General features: G+C 36.2%; 1 protein-coding gene and 1 long non-coding RNA gene across 2 annotated transcripts; one reads left to right on the forward strand and one right to left on the reverse strand.

Moving 5' to 3' along the window:
- Positions 1 to 2,400: 2,400 nt before the first annotated feature.
- Positions 2,401 to 3,216, reverse strand: LOC145230445 (uncharacterized). Its single transcript, XR_013860657.1, has 3 exons — positions 3,133 to 3,216; positions 2,842 to 2,947; positions 2,401 to 2,541 (listed from the first exon to the last, which is right to left on the reverse strand). It is a non-coding gene; the product is annotated as an uncharacterized LOC145230445 (long non-coding RNA).
- An 8,177-nt stretch (positions 3,217 to 11,393) lies between these two features.
- Positions 11,394 to 20,652, forward strand: LOC145230055 (uncharacterized). Its single transcript, XM_080095420.1, has 15 exons — positions 11,394 to 11,618; positions 13,263 to 13,427; positions 13,541 to 13,678; positions 14,127 to 14,252; positions 14,756 to 14,896; positions 15,431 to 15,571; positions 16,259 to 16,399; positions 16,865 to 16,993; positions 17,323 to 17,442; positions 17,812 to 17,934; positions 18,209 to 18,346; positions 18,624 to 18,770; positions 19,290 to 19,496; positions 19,989 to 20,105; positions 20,492 to 20,652. The coding sequence occupies exons 1-14, from the start codon at positions 11,468 to 11,470 to the stop codon at positions 20,102 to 20,104; spliced, it is 1,983 nt and encodes a 660-aa protein (XP_079951546.1). The 5' UTR covers positions 11,394 to 11,467; the 3' UTR covers position 20,105; positions 20,492 to 20,652.
- Positions 20,653 to 20,955: the final 303 nt, after the last annotated feature.

Below are 20,955 nucleotides of genomic sequence, written 5' to 3' on the forward strand. Positions count from 1 at the left end.
GATTTATCGACACTCGTGTAGGCCGCATAGACTATTTCCCAGGCCAAGGGCAGTGATGTTTAAACTTTTTGACTTACAGAATGGTCGTTTTGCTATTTCCTCGTAGTTTGTAGGACTTACGGTCCCAGCTAATTAAAATTCCTCACTACATTTTCATCTTCACTACAACATTCAGGATTTATTTAACCTAGAAATTGCTGAACCTGGAGTTTTTGGTAGTCCTAACTATGGAAATCGCTTTATGTACCACTATGGGACCACATGGGTCTTGTTTGAAAACCGCTGCCCTGGAACTAATCAAAAAATAATCTGCAATAAAGTCAAAAATACGTTTCTGTCTATTTTTTTCAGCGCCTGGTGCAGTCGGTTATATCAACATCTTAAAAATGTATTTTGCCATCGAAGGCCGCACTTAGTGCCCTGAAAGGTCGCATGTGGCCTTTAGGCCGCAGGTTCCCCACCCCTGAAGGGCCTGAACTAGGCTATACGTGTGGAAACAAAGAAAACCGTTAAAGTAGGACACACACAAGGTTGGTAGTTAAGTCGTAACAGTGGACGTATGGTGCAATGGTAACAACGGCGGGATTTTTTTTTGCTATTGGGGAGCGTTACTGTGCGTTACAACAGTAATTTGACGTAGTAAGCAAGTAATGGGGGATTGCGGCAGAGTGTGGCCGCGGGCCACATTATCATGTAAGACCGGAAACTGTCCGCGGGCCGCTCAAAATCCCGTCGCGGGCCGGATCCGGCCCGCGGGCCGTATGTTGCCCACCCCTGGTCTAAAGGATTTAAGTGACAATTTGCAGTACTTATAGCATTACTAATGTGTTTTACCGTATATGAGAGAATTCAGCATCCTTCACGTGGTTTGGAGCTACAGAAGCGATTTGAAAGAGTACGTGTACCTGGGATTTCGCAGCAAGGAGGACTGGATTTCAATATTTATTGAATAAGGTACACGAAACACAAATAAAAACTTAAAACTGCGGCCAGTTTTACTTTGTGTCCATATATTCCAGTTAATTATGTCTTTCATTGCAGACAAGAGGCACGAAAAGATTATAAAACTGGGGAGCACCAAAAAAGATCATTGTACTCTTGACTTTAAATTGGCTAAAAGACGTGGAGTTTACCACATGCATATGTGCGGGAAATTGATTGGGGTAGTGAAAATTTTTCAAGTAATTGTAATTTGCGAAAGAGGGTTTGCTGCATTAAAACATGACAGGAACTTGCCTGTGGTTACTCACGCTATATTGACGTCCGCTTGTAGAAAATCTGTCCATCTGGTAGGCTTAGGACCACAGCTCATATCTTTAACAATAAGGACTTAGTACCAAGACCAAGCCGTTACTTACACAATGCTTGACACCGAAATATTACAGTGGTTTAGTTTAGGGGTCGCCAACCCGCGCTTCCTGAGTCGCATGTGGCTCTTTAAACCCTTTAACAAGGCTCAGTTTTGGAAATTATTATATGTTTACAACATTAAATACAAATTCTGTGACGATTATGCCGAACACAAAATTCAAACATGAAAATTTCAGTGTAATAACAAGGCCGTACCCGGTTCTAGCAGTTATCTACAACGCGTATTTTTCAGGGGTGGGATTCAAAATTTTTTGTCAGTCGGTTCTATCACTAAAGTCATATTTTTCAGTCGCTTATGTTACAAAAAGTCCATTGACAGTAACCAGTAATGCTAAACCGTTCCCTGATCTCATAAAATTTCATTAGTCGGTTCTATAGAACCGGTGGGAACCGGGTGAATACCACCACTGGTCTTTTTATAGTCTATACCAGTGGTTCTCATCCTTTTTTGTTGTCGGGGTCAAAAGATAGTTTATCAAATGGGTAAGGGGCCGCGAGAAACGAGTTAAGAAAACGTAGGATAACAGCAAACAACCAGAATCTGAAAAAGAGAAAACTGGCGGCGCGCATGCAATGTAAGATGCTAATTTTTTTTGCAGTGTGGTGTACTATGGTGCCAAATAGGCCATTTTATTTCATATTTCAAAAGAGCATAGTTGCAGCCAGCTCTACATTGGCACCCAGCGGATTGAACAAAACGGATATTTTTTTAAATTTTTAACAACTCAATCATTGGCACAGTAACATTTTTTTTAAAAAATAAAAAAATGGATGTTTTATTAACAGTATTTTGAAAACGTCTTGTGCGTTGTCGAGATGTTCTAGAGCGCAGATTGATGAAATAAACTTGGTTAAAACAACCCAGAATGTAAAAGCTAATTTTGTTAAATTTGGAACTCACTTAAACGTTAAGTCTTAATCCCTTTAAAATCACATCCCAATTATGCCCTAAAGGAAACTCAACTATTTCTGAAACTAATACTTGAATTAATTGTGTTTAACGTGTTGGGGTTGTAAGCTTTTTCTTAATTGTATTTCATTTGTTCTCTTTTATTTTGGTGACATTTAGTCAAAAAAAACGAGTCACAAAAACTCATGATTTTTAGTTGAAGATGTTCTCAGCAACGCGATCATCCATTTCGTCCATCAGCATCTCTTCCATAAAGAGATCTAAAAAATTAACAGTATTGCGAAATGCTCCATAGCTTGCAAAAACACAAAGTTGCAAATTAGTTTCTTTAGTTATTTTCGTGCTTTTCGGTTAGAAACTAACTGTGTTGTGCGGTGAAAATTATTAATTTATTAGTGTGAAAAGATTTTATGCGTTGATTTACCGATTGAATTCGAAGTTTGACGAAACAAATTCGATTTAAAAATTACCGTTAAACGCAAAGTCAAAAATTTCAAAATGTTTAGTGCTACATGATTAGGTGATTCTAATTAGTTTTTACAAACAAATGCATTTATCACCTGAGTTGTCCCCTCGACGACCAAGGAACCACCACCCAGCCTCACTGGTTTGAATCAAGAGTAGGATTAGACCAAGAAGGCAAGCAATAAATGTCAAGCTGTTCATCTAAAACAAAATCAGATGTTTAACGAAACTAATAGTCATAGATAAGAAAAGCTACAAAGTTTTAACTAAAATAGAAAATATGACAGTAGGAGAGCAGAAATTATCAGCAAATCGAAGAAATTTTCCGTATTTGGAAATTTAAAAAAGAGATAATATTTTAAATAAATATTACAAAGAAGACTTACTTTAATTGTTGTCTGCCTTTTCTCAGGATAACTTTCTATAATCTGTTCGCGTTCAGATTATGCGCCGGTTTTTAACACTATTTTACAGGAAACCTACTGTAACATAAGCTTCCTATCCTATCGTATAACAGCTTTCTAATATACGCTTTTTCTCAAACTAACCGCCATATGCTATTTGCCAAAACTTATCTCGTGACCACTTAAATAAGGTTACATCTAAAAAATTTACAAAACAAAATTACGTTTATATCAATGGTTTTTACATGCAAAAGTATTCTCCAGTACTTGTAACACTATTAAAAGATATTTTTTTGTGTGTAAAAGTATTTTTTTTCTTTTTTGTGTGGTTTGGAGCGAGATGGGATGTTAAAACAAAGATAATTGTAAAAAGAAAAGTTTCAGTATGATTTAAAAGAATATCGAACACAAGACGAGCGAAAACAAAATCACAAAACTAAGTTGGTGCAAGCGCAAAATTGGAACCACTGTAGTAGACGTTAATGCTAGTTCAATTAGTTTTCAAAGTTGGCTAACAGATCATCGCATATGTGCGGGTAACTAATCAGGTTAGTGGAAAAATTAGGGTTTGTTATTGGCGTATGGCAGTATGCTGCATTCATCACGTAATGCAAAAAAAGCTAAAAAACAGGAAATTGTCAGTGGTTACTCATGGTATATTGACTTCCGCTGGTCCAAACCCTATCCATCGGGTAGGCTAAAGACTAACTTGTATATGTTTACCCATATGGACTTACTAAAAATGCCAAAAGGGTATTTGCAAAAGCCCAACAAGGGCCTCCATTTTGAACCAAAGGTGTGAGATAAACGTCTAAGGTACGCAAGTTTGTGGGTTCGAATTTTGACTCTGCCTTATTTTTACGCGTTACAACGTTTTTCTGGCCAAGATTAATAAAAATGAAACAAACGAATAATGATTGGTGCGCAGCTCCTATTATCGTTGCTGCATTTGCATTGAACTAGAAACTCTAAAAAGATGACAAAATAACATATTTTTGTACTGGATGAAAGTTAGAGTTAGGTAGCTATAAGTTTTCTTATGAAAATATCGACCCAAGTATACGTAAAAAGCGACATAATTTGTTATTCAAATGTTTCGGAAAATGCTCATGCCATCCTTGATAAGAGGGGTCACATCAGTTACACCCGTTTATTAACACTTGAGTCACAAAAAAGATTGAAAAAGGTGCGAAACAAGCGTCACGTAAAAACGACCAATAAAAAGATACGCAGCAGTGGCTTGAAGTTGCATTAACTTCAAAATAGCAAAGCAGGTAAAAACGTAGGTCTTCATTCTTTATACTACCTCTTTTGGCCCCTTTTGACACGTGACTACATAATATGCTGTGAACTTGTGAGACAAATATCTCAGGGTAAACAGAGATTATAACGCTTTAGTGTGAAAGTGGCAATTGTTAGAAGGTCCAGTTTTTGCACAAACTCATCGTCTAATTAATCAGTTCACACGATTGTAAAACTGTTTCTAGCTGCGCGACGCCTGAGGGCAGCTTACAAATGTAACTCTATCTTCAAGGCCGCGTGCGTTGACGATAAATAAATCGACAACGGGCCTTGATCTGACTAAAGACCGGAAAATGATTTTTAATGAAAGTATGAGTTGGAATGACCTTCTATTATAATCATATACACTACTATGTCCAAACGGGTGCCTTGGTTGTATGGTATATGATTACAAGAACATTCCAAGGCTACGTTCACCTTCACTTTAGAAATAGTACGACTTACTTTACCAAACCAAATTACATTTTAATAAATCTGTAAGAGGTTGTTTGCGTTGCCTGCAAGGACGTCACAATTGCGAAACTAGTTTTATTGTTATTTTGGACTACATATTTAACCGACATTTTGTCACATTCTTTCCAGATGGTTTGGGCCCACTGCGATGATTTTGTACAGCGGAGAAATGCAAGTTTGTAACCGATGTCCCGCAGTTACATCAATAGTAAAAAGAGAAGATTTCTTAGACATTCCAAAGGCTAAACTTTAGTCATAAGTCATGCCATCAACCAATAACACCTCTGCTTCACAAAACAAGCAATTTTGAAAATTATTGGGTATTGTAATGATTTTAATGGTCCATGTTAAGCTAACAAAGGAAAGAATTCTGGATCTTGCAACAGTTTAATTTAATGTTTATTTTTTTAATCATAGGAGGAAGTTATTGTTTAGTAAAATAATTTTGGAAAAAATGTTAGGTGTAATGCCAGTGGTTGCTTATTAATAGTAAATCTTAATAATTTCCGGATGCAAATACGTGATAATCGCTCAGCGGCCGGTAGCAATGCTTTCGAGAACCTCACATCGGTTCGCAAGAGGTGTAAATAAATACTCACAACAAATAAAAACAATCATTAGCGCTGAGAAAACCGCTAAGTTGTTTATGTAAATCACCTTGACCGTATAATCCCTATAGTAATAGTAGGCGTGTGAAATTTGTCTAGTAACTGTTGCTAGGGGGTTTAAGCAGCGGATTAAGTTTAGTTCAAACTGCAAAATTTAATGAGCATACTTTTGCCGTCGCTTGGACAACTAAGCGTTTCCTAAAAGTGCAATAAAGTTGCTCATTAAGGTTACGGGTATTAGGTTTAACTTACGAGTCTATTACCTTTCGACAGACGCAACGACCAACAGCTATTAAATGTTTATGTTTTGTTAACTGGGTTATAATGGTTTGTCTTAAAACAGAGATTGTAAAGTTGTGTAAGCGGCGCGCTAAAATAAAACCACTTTTTAATGTTTTGCCTTCAGGCTCTATAATAACGTTCTGTTTGTTTTATACTTACCTCAGATAGTTGCTCAAAGTTTAAACCAGTTTGCAGATCAAATCAAAACATTACTTAATATAAACCAAATTGGTAGGTATTATCTTTCACTAGCAGATCGTAAAAAAAGCTTCATTAGGTGAAGCAGAGTTGTAAACTGACCCGAACCCGAACCCGAATTGTTTTTGAGAAGCACGTTTAGACACGAATGTTTGATTGCCAGGCCTGTAAAAAACACATGATACATTACATTTCGATACATCAGGAAAGACCAAGACAACAAACACAATAGACAATTGGTCTTGAACAAAACGTTTTAGGACTGTTTCACATAGGTCAGGTCCAGCAACTGGCTACGAAAAATATTGGGTCCGTTTAAAAGTGAATTAGGAAGACAATATTTAAATAACTTAGTACTGAAGACTTAATTGCATCTTATGTATTTTCTCTAAATAGCCGCAAGTGGTACATTGATAAATTTGATTTTGGGCGACGTATAGCGAATCGCATTACGCAGGAAACTTGAAACCAAAATTGTAGCAGCTTATCCCAAATTATACTTAATCTGCATAAACCGCAGCAAGCCCACTGATTCAGGTTCACTTTAATAGTATTTTTAGTAACACTAGAAAAGCACCTGTTGTACTGATTTACTACAGTTTCACACCATGGGCGTAAATAAGTTTTCTTTATCCGTGGGGTCAATAAATTACAGGGTTTTAATAATGCGTTACAACTTTTTTCGACGTTTATTTAAATATGCAACCAAAAGCAACTAAACTAAGATCAATATTTCAATTTTACAGCTTATTTTGAGGGTGTGCACAACTTTATATCCAGTGGTGCCAAGCGATTAAATAGTACCTTACGAAGATTGCAATAGGTACCCTTTGTACCGAACAACATTTCGTAACGATTTGATATGACTTTGCAAAAACAAACAAGATAATGAGACAATTAATTCTGAAGGTGCGTCTAAAATTCCCCGTATTTGTTTCAATAACGCCAAAATATCTTTGCCTCAACATCTGTGTGAAAACTACCATGATTTCCAAGTCTTCAATAACCAGCAATTAACGCCCTGAAGATAGTAACCATTAATTACAAAGCTATTAACAGCAGGATAACTTTGAAACGGAATTCCAATCGCAACATCAATTTGCCAATGCTGCGCAGGGCAGACCAGCTAATAACAGTTGTTGGTGCCAAAATTGGATGACATAAAATGCTTTGATGTGAGGTTCGATCATTCTAGAACATCAAAATGCTAAAGAGGTGTTCGCGATTTCGAAGTATTCTTGAAATGTCGCCTCTTTGTGATGTCACAAATGCACGATTTTTTCTCTGAATCTCTAAAAACTGACACGATTTTTGTTTGTCCTGGTACCAGCATTGGCACGCAAAGTCGGCACCCTTGTTTAAAAAGAATCAAAATAAATTGTCATCTCATTAAGGTAACCTTTGTGGAAAACGAATACTGTGGCGTGATCAACTAATGCCATAACCTTTGTTAGCTGTTACTGAGTCTGTAAATTTTCGAAATAAAAATAATTTAAACCTTTTTAGGGTTTAGTGGTAAATTTGACGTCATCTTTGTTTCCTGGCGTATCAATTCATTCAAAAATAGTCTACAAATAAGGGTTTTTCGGAAAAGTGATGTAAGTTATATTAAATACAACTAATTTCTGAAATAAATGTAATAATGTATTTTATATTCTCAAATTCGCTGACGAATATGGTTTTCATTTAAGTATGTATGCTGGTTTCTACGGTTTTTCAAAAAAATCTCCCTTGATTGTTTTAAACTACTTGTACGAATGTTTAAAGGATGGACGGTAAAACCTAAATTTAACCGCACTGACGTATTTTGTTGTATCTACGTGTCATCTGACAGCTCGGAGCCACTTGGCCAAAACTTAATGAAACTCTTTGCATACGCCCAAAAATCCACGTTACCAGGCTATCATAACAAATGCATGAACAATATTAAGCAAGTCGTCATAATGTCAGATCAAGGTCAAGGTTTTGAAACTAATTGCTTCCACGGGTGTCAAAAGACACGTCAAATTCTGATCGAGCACTTTTGGGGCGTTGTCAAGGTAAAATCCACGTGACTTGGGCAATTAAACCCATATTGTTTAGGTTTTGGAGAAATGTGTGAAATGGTTTAAGCGGTATTAGGCCCACCTCAAATATGTTTTAAATAGGCTTGGAATTTGTTTGCAAAATGTGCGTTTCTGTAACTAAGACACAAAGGTAACCAAAAGGAAGTTACTATGTTCTGATAATTGATTTGTATGAAACCGCCTTAAAACGTATTACAGTTAATTTGCGATTTTAAAATTTGTGAACCAATAAATTTGGCAGTTTTTATGGAGTGATGAAATATTTTTAATTAATTTTAATTGGAATTCACTAGTTAAGATCATGTGCGTAACGTCCGTTATTTTTCAAGCAAAGCAGGAAATGCATGCCAATAACTTTCCAATAAGATTGTTATGTTACACGTTTTGTTTTAATCGTGGGAGACGCTAATGCGTAAATTACATGAATGTCAACAAACTAAATTACAAATTCCAAAAACTAACAAACTATTTGACGTTTCTTTGGGTAAATAATAAAGTTATATCGTCGGCTTTACTTAATTGTCTCGTTTAGTTTTTCACTAGAAGTCATAAAAATCTACATAGCGCAACCAAATAAACACAAATTAAAAACTTTTAAGATTTTAGATTTAAGACCGAGATTTAAGACCTAAGACAACAGGTCACAACCCAACGATTATGGCTCTGTAGAATTTGATGGGTAGCATTTCAGGAGAATACACTTAACGAAATACCACAGGGATTGCTGTAAGATTAGTTGGTATAATGCTTTCGAGGGAATATGCATGTCGCCTATTAGCATCTTAAGTTTCGTTATAAGCGATGCATACATTCCTCCCTTGTTGCCCTAGTATGCTATTCGCTAAAAAGTAAAGTTTATTCTAAACTACGGACTATATAAAACAGGTTGGGTCTTAAATAAAACGAAGTTACACCACAAAGATGAACGTACACATTTTTTGAGTAATTAATAAAAATTAAAAGTCGAATTTTGCAAACTTGCTTGTATAACTGCTTAAAGAAAACGTTTAAACTTTTTGAAAACTGGTCCATACTTCTGTTTAAAACCAGATTTTTTGTTTTTGGATAAAGTACTTCATTTGAAAAAGTCAAAATAGTTGTCAAAACCGTATGTTTACAAATATATAGACTGTCAGAAGTTTCTTTTTAGAAGTTTAAAGAAGTTAAATAAATATTTAGCTGAATACTTCACCAATCATTGTTCTGGAAACAGCTGAAACTGTTGCAGTAATTGTTCGTTGAACGATTTTCGAAGAAAGACAAGAACTGGTACTAACCAAGTTGGACATAACGTAACATTAGGATAAAAATACTCAAAATTAACCATGATCCGTTATCAAGACGTCACATAGTAAATCTCAGAAAGAGTTTAAATCTAATCGAAACGTTATCATCTCGGAAATCAAGTTAGCATTAACTTATGATGTCACTAAACTGCTTGTTTTAAATAAATATGTAGTTATGACGTCATGTTTTTTGACGAAAAATTTTGTGAGCGCACTTATGCCCTGAAACAACGGGTCGTACAGTGACGTCACCATGTTTCAAACTTTAGTGTGTAACTGTTGCATAAATACTGTAATAAAGTGGTAAAAGTTAAAGCAAATACCTAATGTAGGTGTGCAGAAAAACTTCAGAAGTGTCATACAAAGCCAATTAATTCCCAAGAACGTAACTCGAATAACTTGATATAACCACATTGCCCAATTGCAGATAGACAATTAATTTGCACATAGGTTAAAAGTACAGTTGATGTCAATTCGACTTCGAATAATGACATACCTTTTTATTTTTGTATTTTATTTACTTTGTTGTTACCAATTTTTTATTTAAAGTTTATGATTTACTGGGTGGTTACAAATTTGGGCGAAAACGTGTCTTTTACGAAATATAAATTTAATTCGGTAATTTTGACTGTAAATGCTTTATATCGAAGTGCTGTCAGATTTTGACAGACTAAGCGTTTTTTCGAAACAAAAAAGCCTTAACAAAGCAATACGGGCGCTCACATACCAAAATGCCAAAACATGCGACAGCATCGTTACAGAAAATAGTCTGACTTCTGAGAAGACCGGACGGGGTCACAAAAGGCCAGAGCAGGTACAAAATATAGAATATATCCTGGATTGTAGGATGGGCTCAGTCAATGGATATGTAATGCAATCACGAATTGGGTTTACCGTGAAACGTTGTGAACATAAAAATCCCCACTATGTAGACAATTTACAAACACCGTGCATGAATATGGAAATAGTTCCGGTAACAATACACGTTTTGGCGAAACTTATTTAAATTGGTCGTGAAAAAAATGGCTTGCTTGGAAGGATAAGCATTTCGCGTTAAAAAGTGGGTTTCTTAAAATGCGCAAAAAGCTTTTGTGTTAATACGTTATGCGTTATCGTCATGGCCAACACTATTTTTTTATTAGAATGAATAAAATACTACAGTCGAAAAAATGACTTTAAAAAATCTTCTTTAAAGTGACAAAGAACGTTTTTTTTTAAAGGATACTATCAATTGACACTAGACGAAGACTTTTGAAAGTTAATGGATAAAAAAATGCCAAAGAGACTAAATGTAGGTTGACTCGTTCCAGGCAAATAATATTAGTTGTATTTGTTTTTTTACATTGTGTTTTTTTACAATCTAATAAAAAAAACAACGATTGTTAAAACGTTTGCAAAGAATTTCTTTATTATAATACATCTTTCTGGCAGTTTTGTTTTTAATCAATGTAACAGTTTTCACAGTAGGTGGTTGAATTAGTCAGCATATCGATCCGAAAATCAAGACGCCAATTAAATATCATCCAAACCCTGTGAATGCAAATAGGACACAGAAATAAAACGTTCAAACTAACACGTTCAGCTCGCAAACCAAGACTTCGTGTTGGGCTGTCTGTTTGCCGCAGGTAGCACACCACGTGACACCATCACGATTGTGACGTCATTATAGGGAGGAAAGAAGTGTCAGGCAAGAAAGAGACGATGGGTCGCTGCTACCTAGAGCATAATTGCAACGGCCTTTCGCAGTGCGGTTGTGTTTTGAATTCGTTATCAAATAGTTTTAATGTGGGACTATGGGATAACGGTTTAAACTGCCACCTTCCGTTGAGAATTTGCGTGCAGCGTAGATGTATAGCGGTAACTATGTTTTATTTCAATAAAAAGACTCATTGCATCAGAGAGTAGACGTATATCAGTTAGAATATAAATATTTTGGTTATAAACTTGAACGAAAAGTTAAACAAGTGCTAATTCTTAACTTTAGGGTAAGCGAAGTATGTTTAACTCAATTAAAAGTTACTCAAAACTCAAAGCTTTTTTAACGAAGTAGTTTCTAAAAAAATATTTTACTGTACAGTTGAAGGGTTAGAGAAGTGAATTAGTAACCCGTATATAGTTAACCATGAGGTCATCATTCGTTGCTACCTGCTGCCTGTTGCTATGCGCTGTGACATCATCAACAGCGCAGTTCGATCTGAATTTCAACATCGACGATATGCTTGTTAAGGATTACCTCTTTTGGCGCGCCATTTTCTCAATCACGCAAAACACAGGTGAGTGTGTGTGACGTCACTATGGCGTTCAGTGACATCATAGACTATGTGTTAAATAGAATGATGCAACACAAGGTATCCTTTGAAAAATCAAGGTGTACGGATATTTAAACGCGAAAAATTTGGGTCACAGAAATGAACTACAGGTATTTCCGAAATAAACAGGAAGAATTTGGCGACCACGTGATTTTACACACCGTTAACAACTTGGGTAACCCGTTCCAAGCACGCCGCCGACATGACATAGTGTTTTGCCTTGGGGCGGCCAAACCGCGGTAGTGACCCGTATCACAAGCTTTGTCGAAACCGAAGACAGCTATAAACGGTGGGGAATCCCCACTTGCAAGGCCTCTCATGTTACACGTCCAGGCGAATCTTTAGAGGTGGCGGATTAACATTTTTCAGTGTTTTGCTATTTTGTTTGTTTGGGTGATTTAAGTAGCCAACTGAAGTACCGATTGACTTTACATGCTTTTAAAGCAAACTACCTGATTATACCACTCTTAAAGAAGCGAACAACTTAGATGCGTTTAGGAAATTGCTAGATTTCTAATTGCCCCATAAAGACTGTAAAATTAGTTTTATACAAACAACGCTTATGACTTATGTGACGCTTTTATATTTACGACCTTGTATCGGAATTAAAACGCAAGTCTACCCAATTCTTGTTTACCATAGCTAAAAGTTGCAAGCCTCGCCAAAACAGTGTAGCATGTTATTTTCGTCCATAATTTTTAAGTGTTTTCTATACAGAAATATCTCTTCAAAAACTTTTGAACAAGTTAATAGCAAGTACTTTTAAATGCCTCTCTCATTTCCGAACTATACGAGAGAAAAAAGAAAAAGGCCACGAACATAATACACACAAAGTAGGCTATGGCAACATCTTTATTCCTTACAGGGTTTTTTAAGGTTTGGTTTGGGTGACCGCTAAGTAGTTTTAAGAGACCGCAAGTGTTTCATTTAAATACCAAAAAATAGCCATATTTGCCAAATTTTGGTTTTTTTGGGGGGATTTTGGAATTTTGGGAAACCGCTGGAGAAATTTAGGGGACCGTTTCGGTCCCCTAAAACACCTTAAAAAAAAACACTGATTCCTTATTTCCTTTTCATTAGTATATGTTTGATGGTAATTGCTATTTCAGAAAACGTGGATGTGTATATCACTGTTGTGTAACAATGGCCGTTACAATTCTCCACAGGTGGCCATTATGACGACTTAAAAGGTCAACGGGGCTAATCACCGGGTTTTTTGTTTCTGTTCTTATCTTTGCAGCGGCCTTCGGCGCGTAAAGTGGTTATGGAGTCACAACAATGGTTTAAAATAGATTTATTCCGAGATTGCTGCCATGGAAAGGGTATCAATGCTAAATCACTGCAAGCAACCGACAAAAAACAGTTTTCCTACACAAATATTTGTTTAAAGTTGAATAAACAGAACGCTTTAAGCGGTCATATGCGGAATCTGATCTTATTCTGTATCAGTTTAGTAAGATTCGCAGTTTTTGCAACGATGTTTTTGGAAGATACGCTTTAAGCGGTTGTATGCAAATCTGACTTTCCATTTATGTGTTTTTTGTCTTTAATTGAAGTGGGTTTAAAGTGGTTCGATTCTGTTTCAACTTTTTGTTTGTTTTTTCATAGGAAGAAGGCCAGTAGTTCCACAAGTAACGACCAATCCAAGACCAGTGTCCACTTGCAACCCAGCCTGTGGTGCCAACGCAGACTGCTACCAAACTACGTCAACCCCTCCCGCTTACGTATGTCAGTGCAAGGGTGGTTACGTAGGAGATGGTTACACTTGTCGAGGTGAGTATCGCGATAATCGGGAAAATCAAATAACTTAATCGCAATAGTTTTTTTAATTTTTTTTTTCGTTTGGAGATTTTTTTACTGAGTGTGTTTTTTGTTTGTATTTTCAGTTGCTGTAGCGCCAACCCCTGACCCACTTCTGATTTGCCAACGTTGCGCAGCAAATGCTGACTGTTACAGACTGGATAGCGGAGTGTACGGATGCCGATGTAAAGGTGGATACGTTGGAGACGGACTGCTGTGCATAGGTATACAAAACAATCCTAATAAACAGTGAAAAAATAACGTGCGTATTTTTTTGGTTATTTGGTACATAAACACTTTTGTAGCTTTTGGATTTTACCATGTGGTTATTTCATCAAAAAGTCGCCATTATAGTTTAGTGTATTTTTTATGTCATTGGGTAATCTTTAAAAAAAATTAAAAATTCAATTTTATCAACAATTCAATTTTAATCGATGGAGAACAAAGTCACCATATTAGTGTCATGATGAGTAATGAGCTGATGAAATATTTTTGATTCATTGAATTTTATATTTTTTATATAAAAAGGACGGTGGGCAAAAAATATTTGATTTAAAGTTTGCCCATCCCTGGCCTGAAATAGGCTAAAATTATAGTTTATAAGCCCTTCGCCAATTGTTTTCTCGAAAAACAAAAAGTAAATGATTTTTTACATTGATATTTTGTTTTCAGCAACCCCTAGACCTACTACTTGCTCGCCCTCTTGCAGCAGAAATGCTGTTTGCAATCGCAACTTTGACGACACCTATAGTTGTACGTGCAACGCGGGATTTGTTGGAAATGGTGTAGTGTGCACAGGTAAGACATTCGATTAATTCGTTGTGTGTAAATAAACACTATAATTATTCAATTTTAAAATATTATGTACTAAAATATTTTGCAATTTTCCCCAAACAATCATCCAAGTACTGTATAGTATTTGCGTACTAACTGTGTTCAAACATTTCGATTGCTATAGAACAGTGGTTCCCAACCTTTATCAACGAATTCCTTTCTTACTATCTAAAACATGTTATTCCTCCCCAATAAACTATATAGTGTACGCTAAACCACACAAAGATCATTTAAAATTGGGTATTTTTTTAACTTCACAAATTATACTCTCAGATCTGAAGCGTCTATTTACAAACCTCAATTACAAACTAGAGTAAATTCTTTCCCTCAAGTTTTATAATTCCTTCCTTGGAAGAAATTCCTCCCCAGGTGGAAACCACTGCTTTAAAACCTTGTTAAATCAAACACATATGCGCATGGAAAGCCATCGTTGCTTGTGACAGTTACATTTATTACATTTGTTGCAGGTCGTGTTGAAGAACCAGTTACTCCAGCAAACCCTTGCGGGTCACCATGCCAAGAAAACGCCATCTGTGTTGCTGATTTCAATAATGTTTTTAGCTGTCGCTGCGCGTTCGGCTTTGAGCCAGACGGAGGCTTTTGCAAAGGTACGAAAACCAAAAGGGTAGTGTTACTTGTATCTTTGTGTTTATCTTTAACCTTACCCTTGTCCTAAACGTTTCGTAGTAAATCGCACGAGTTTAGCCAGAGTGAGGTATAGTTAGTTTTTCAAGTGCCATATCACGAAAAGCAAAAGACTTAAAACACAAAAGCTTGTTATCAATCTTAGGTCGTGTCCCCCTAAAAATAGCCCCTTAAGTCCTAAGGGGTACGGGCTCTTAAGGCTTAAGAGCTATTTTAGCTTTCATCTTTAGTGATTTTCTGGGGTTTAGTTTTTTTTTGGCGCTCCTAACACACTTCAAAAACTACCATTTGGCCCTGACAATAAAAAAAGTTGAGAACCACTGGTGTAGCCTTCAAAGAGATTAAACTAGAAGGAATACAGAAAAATGTCAAAAACACATCAGAAAATGACTTCCCAACAGCCGACAAATTATTAGGTTCATATTTATCGTTGGCATTGGTGGGAAAAATTTACCTCAGTTAAATCTAACAAATAATAAACATAAACGCTTTTTCAGCAATCGTTGTGAACCTTCCCTTAGTACCAACCACTTGCACGCGGCCTTGTAGCGCAAACGCGGCGTGCATTCGAAACTTTGACGGCAGCTACAGATGTTCATGCAACCCAGGATTTACAGGAAACGGTCTAATTTGCACAAGTAAGTTCATATCATATGCAACACATTTTTTCATTGACCTAATATTACATAATCACCGAAAATTAAATGAAAAATTCTTTTGATAAAAGGCCAAGGAACAAAAATAACTATAGAGTGGAAACGGCGGACAGTAATTTTTTTCTGTGAAAAATCAAGCAAAGTGTCAATAGTGACCTCATGCCTTATTAACGACAATTTTAAAAATGAAACCTGAACAGAACGCAAAACGTGTTCAGTCCGACACTAAAGTCGAGTCGGTATTTAAAAGTGGGTATTTCACACGAATCAGTTTAAGACATTAAAAAAGCCAATTTCAGTTAACTTAGCACCAGATATGTTATGTTAAAAAATAGTTGGTTTCAATGTCAAATATAACAAAATTTACTAGGTCCTGGACTCCCGTCGTGGGTTCGAGTCCTAGCGCAGGCTAGACTTTTCCTTGTCATATGGGAATGCTTGATGGCCGGCTGATTCGGTATGACGCCTTTAATGGGCCTGGCTTACTGTGAATAATAAATGGGTAACCTATTCCGTGACCGCTAGTCTGCATGAACGCTTTAGGGCAGATCCCAGTACGTGTGCATGTTAACTTTAGCATATTTTACTAGGCATATATTTATTGTCACATTAAAACAAACTGTTCTAACCATGCATGTGATGTCTAAGACAAGTGTTTATTTTTTTTAGGAATTATCGTGAATCCCCCAGTCCAGCCTACCACTTGCTCAATACCTTGTGGTGCAAACGCGGAGTGCAAGCTAAACGAGGCTGGAGTCTATACTTGCGAGTGCAATACAGGATACACAGGGAACGGATTTGTATGCTCAAGTAAGTTTGTACTATTTGTAACAGTTTGGTAACCATAAATGTCTTGAATGAGTAAATGTTGCGACATTTTAGTTTTTTAACCTTGTGCCTTATGCGTTGCTGCCAAAAGGTAAAGAAACAAATTAAGCTTATATATTAAGTCTAAAACAGTGTTACATGTCTTCCATGTTAAGTTCTACTACACATTTATGGGCAAGCCTTTAGAGATTTTAGTTTGCGAAAAAAAGGACGATACACAAATCAATTCAAGCTTTAAAACGACGAACCTAGTCAGTAATACGAGTTAAGTCAAATTTTTTACGATGAAGCTAGAGTTACCACCGATTGAAGTCAAACCTATAAAATTAAGACATATGTTTATGGAACCAATTATTTTTCAAAGTGCAAATAATCTCCACCAAAGATTATTGTCAAATAAAATATTCTTAGTTTTCGTTTTTTGAGTATTTGAATTCAATATTTCAGCGATTCCCGTCCAACCTACCACTTGCTCGACCCCATGTGGCGCAAACGCGGTGTGCAATCGAAACACTGACGGAACCTATAGTTGTGCGTGCCAATCAGGATTCGTTGGAAATGGTTTTGTGTGCACAGGTAAACATTTTCATTTTTTTCCAACGTGACTTTTCCTTTAAAGTATGACGTCAGCAAAAGTCCTTGCATTTAACCATTTTTTAATCCCTTATCTCCTAGTCAAAATAAGAAATCCTAGGTTATAGTTCTGCTTAGTACTTTTGTCGATAGGTGTAAAGAATATTCTTATTTATATGCCGTTTCATAAGTCGTCCTTATTTAGCACAAAAAAAAGATAAATTCAAAAATATCTGAGACTTTAAGTTTATACAGCAGGTTACAATCCACTGACCATTTCTACAAAACTTTAAAGCGCAACAATTTAAACTTTAACAACTTTGCTTTTGCAGAGAGTACACCAGTGTGCACAACGACTTGTGCTCCCACCGCAAGATGTGTGTTTTCGCCGAGTGGAGCCCCTGTTTGCGAGTGCATGGATATGTACTACGGAGATGGAGAGTTTTGTGTCGGTGGGTACAATAATTATGTGGTGTTTGATAAAAAAAAATGTCACACTGTCGAAATACAGTAACTACAAAAAGCTAAGATGATCCTCTTAGATATGGATAGGCCTAAAACTTCTGTATAACTGTATGCCGCATTTTTTCCTAAACGTAATGAGAAATTTTGAAGTGACGTCAAATAGATTATTATGAGACGTCAACCATTTTCACCTTTTATGTATACCGCATTTTGCCTAAAAAAATAAGTATAATTTGCAGTGAAACCGTTTCGTGTTACATCAGCGACAGCAGCACTCAAATAAAATCAGCTTTTTAATTTTTTTTTCCCCACAAATATTATTTTCAAATATTTTACTTTGAATTTATTTTTGACAGCTATTTCTGACGAGTGTCCCCAAACTTGCCACAAAGACGGATTATGTCTTCGATCCACCATCGGTTTCTCGCAATGCGTTTGCAAATTGGGATACGACGGCGACGGAATACGTCAATGCACACGTACGTATTTCATACTGTTATATTTGGTTCTATTTGAATAAGGAAAATGTGATGCTATCATAACACAAACTTGCTAAACATAAGTAAGTAAATAAATCTTTCTATTTCAAATATGTTTAAGGCACTTTCGCAAATGGTTTTAAAATGCATTTCAATACTTCATGGGTCCACCATTAAAAGACAATGTTTAACTAAGCGCTCATTGCAAAATGTCAATCTTGCATGTATGACCAATTTAAAAATACATTTAAGTGAAACTAGTCACTTTTTGCAGCCGATTCGCCAACAGTACTAAACACTGTTCCTCCCGTATCTGCTGTGTGCAATCCAACTTGTGGACAAAATGCATTTTGCAACGCCGGGCGGTGTCAATGCCTCGACAACCATGTTGGAAATGGATTTAACTGCGTTCGTAAGTACAATACTTCTATTATTGATTAACAAGTGATGGAATACTGGTGTACGGGCCTTTTAAGAAAAAAATTACCATCAAACCAGTTTATCATTATGATTTGCTAGAAGCGCAAAGCCTATTTATATAAAAGTCTATTGATGTTTTGCATTACCATTTCGCTGAAGCTGTAATTATTATTTTTGCTTATTACTGTTTGTGGGACTTGTTTTGAAATAAATTGTTTTTTAATAATGTGCAAGGAAGTTTAACTAAACAAAACATTCAATTTTTTTAGCGCTTAGCTCGATCACTGACTTGGGTCCGCCACCGTCAGAATGCAACCCTGATTGTACAGACAACGCTGAATGCGTAAAGTCCGATGACCGCTACGTATGTCAGTGCAAAAGCGGATACGTAGGCAACGGAATAACCTGCCGAATCTGTGAGTCTAAAAAGGCTACCAAATATAAAATAACCATTTGTCTGACAAATCGTTGCAAAGATACCGAATTAGTATGAATAACAAGAACGTATTCCAGTGGTTTACAACCTTTGTAGTTCATGGTCCCATAAAGTAACCCTTAAGAGCCCGTTCTATCAAAAATGTAACAGGTAAACTTGTGAAACCTAAAGTCATGGGTCATGTCGGTAATCACGACACCTTATTTAACACGAAAATGCCTAAAAAGGTAATTTTGACAACACGAAGGTGTTTAAGTTGGGTCCCTAAAACACCTGTATATAAATCACTGTCACTATATTTATTGTTGGCCGCCAGGAAACACTCCCTTTTGGGGGTCATAGGCTCCGGTTTGGAAACTCTGCCCTAAACGTTAAGGAAGATTTTTTAGCCATTGCCGTTTTATGATAATAGCTCTTTTGCCTGAGAGATCAATTAATATATGCCTGCTGGTTACATTGAAAGTATACCTTGTTAATTTGTACTTTTTCTCTTTTACAGCCCCCAACGCAATAGCTGACCCAGTCGACCAACCCCAACCCCTACCGCCCCAAATAACACAGCCCCAGCCCCAACCCCAACCTCAAGCGGATCGAAACGACAACTGTGACGGTCGATGTCACGATAGAGGTTATTGTTTTACCTACAGGTCAAAATCAGAATGCCGATGTCATCGTCCGTACACGGGAAATGGCTTTTACTGCTCCAGTAAGAAGAATTTATTTTGATGAAAGGCATAAAACGCCATACCTTATGACAGACCCACATTTAGCTAATTTCGATAGGTAGCGCAAAAGCATTTTTACCCATTTAAAACGATATCTGTAAAAGTGATCACGGTTAGGACTTTTAGGGTCGGGGTAAAGTATAAGCTTTAAAATTTGAATAAAGCTAGCAATGGAACTTAGTTCCTAATAGAAGTTTTTTAAAAACTTACATCCTAACCCTTTCCTTCTTCAGATGCTAAATAAATAATTCAGCTCTTTGCGCTACCTCGAAAACTAGCTATAAATGTGGGTCTGCCGTGAAGTAAGGTGTGAGTAGCTCTACCTTATTTTGTAACCACTGTCAAAGAGTTGATGTAGTCTATTGGATTTTATAATGACAACTATACTTGACAATTTATTTATTTGGGTTAGCAAAATTTTCAGTACAAATTTTGTGAATTTTATCGACGAATTTTGTTTTAATGTTTCGCAGACCAAATGGATTATAGATGCAGATCGGAAAATAATGGAGAAGGCTGTAAAGAAAGTGAAGTATGTCGATTTAACGGATTTCGCTTCAGATGTTACATATGGCGTCGTCCTTTTTAAGGTACGTATAATGACACATTATAGACCTGTAAGTTTTATAAACATTTATGCTCCGCCAAATCAGTTCATGATCGTGAAAATAGCTACTTAAGAAAAAGTTACACAAAAAGAAGCAATGCGCTAAATCAGAGTGCTTTAAATTCTGGCCTGTAGCTTATGTGCGGCCCGCAAACACTTTTTACATACAATTATCAAATCAATTCAAGTAGCCACAGCCTAACGCTCATCATCACATTGCTGCTCAATGTGTATCTCATTTAGTAATACTCTTTAGTTGTGAGAGTAGATTTTAAAGATTTTCGTTTTTAAATCTTTTCAAAACATGTTTGCAATTTTTTGAAATTTTAGAAAGCAGTTCCTGAAATTAAAAATCTCTTTTGGTTGCAGGATTTAAGGCAAGAAGTTGATACCAGTTCGTTTGTTCCACTACATTTTGTTGTACATTTGTCTGGATTTTCTGAAGGGCATCTCTCCGTCACTTAATTTGTGTGTATTTATGTATGTGGAGATGCACAAATAAATAAATAATAAACGAAAAAATCGTTGTGGCTGTTAGCAAAGATGATGAAACAGTTTTGGCCATTTAGTTTTCAGTATTTTAATATTTTTTTAATATTGTATTTTAATATATGCTCAATAGACAAATACGGTTTTAAATACTTCTCCAAAACGAAACCCAACAGTATAAAATATTTGAAGTTAAAAGCTTTACCTCAAGTGCTTTACCTTACTTAATGTAGTGAAACAAAAACGATTGCGAAAATGAATAACCTTGGAACGGATTTTGATTTAAGTTTTTCTAAAAATCAAGAAAAACATTACTGCCTTTGCAGTTTGCACCCCCAAATAAA

Source organism: Phallusia mammillata, chromosome 5 (assembly GCF_965637545.1).
Source record: "Phallusia mammillata chromosome 5, kaPhaMamm4.hap1.1, whole genome shotgun sequence".
In the NCBI taxonomy this organism is placed as follows: Eukaryota; Metazoa; Chordata; class Ascidiacea; order Phlebobranchia; family Ascidiidae; genus Phallusia; species Phallusia mammillata.

Coding starts and splice junctions, on each gene's coding strand:
- LOC145230055 (XM_080095420.1), top strand. CDS start 11,468: ATGAGGTCATCATTCGTTGCTACCTGCTGCCTGTTGCTATGCGCTGTG. Junction 15,572..16,258: donor AAACGGTCTAATTTGCACAA/GTAAGTTCATAT, acceptor TATTTTTTTTAG/GAATTATCGTGAATCCCCCA. Junction 18,771..19,289: donor CGGAATAACCTGCCGAATCT/GTGAGTCTAAAA, acceptor TCTCTTTTACAG/CCCCCAACGCAATAGCTGAC.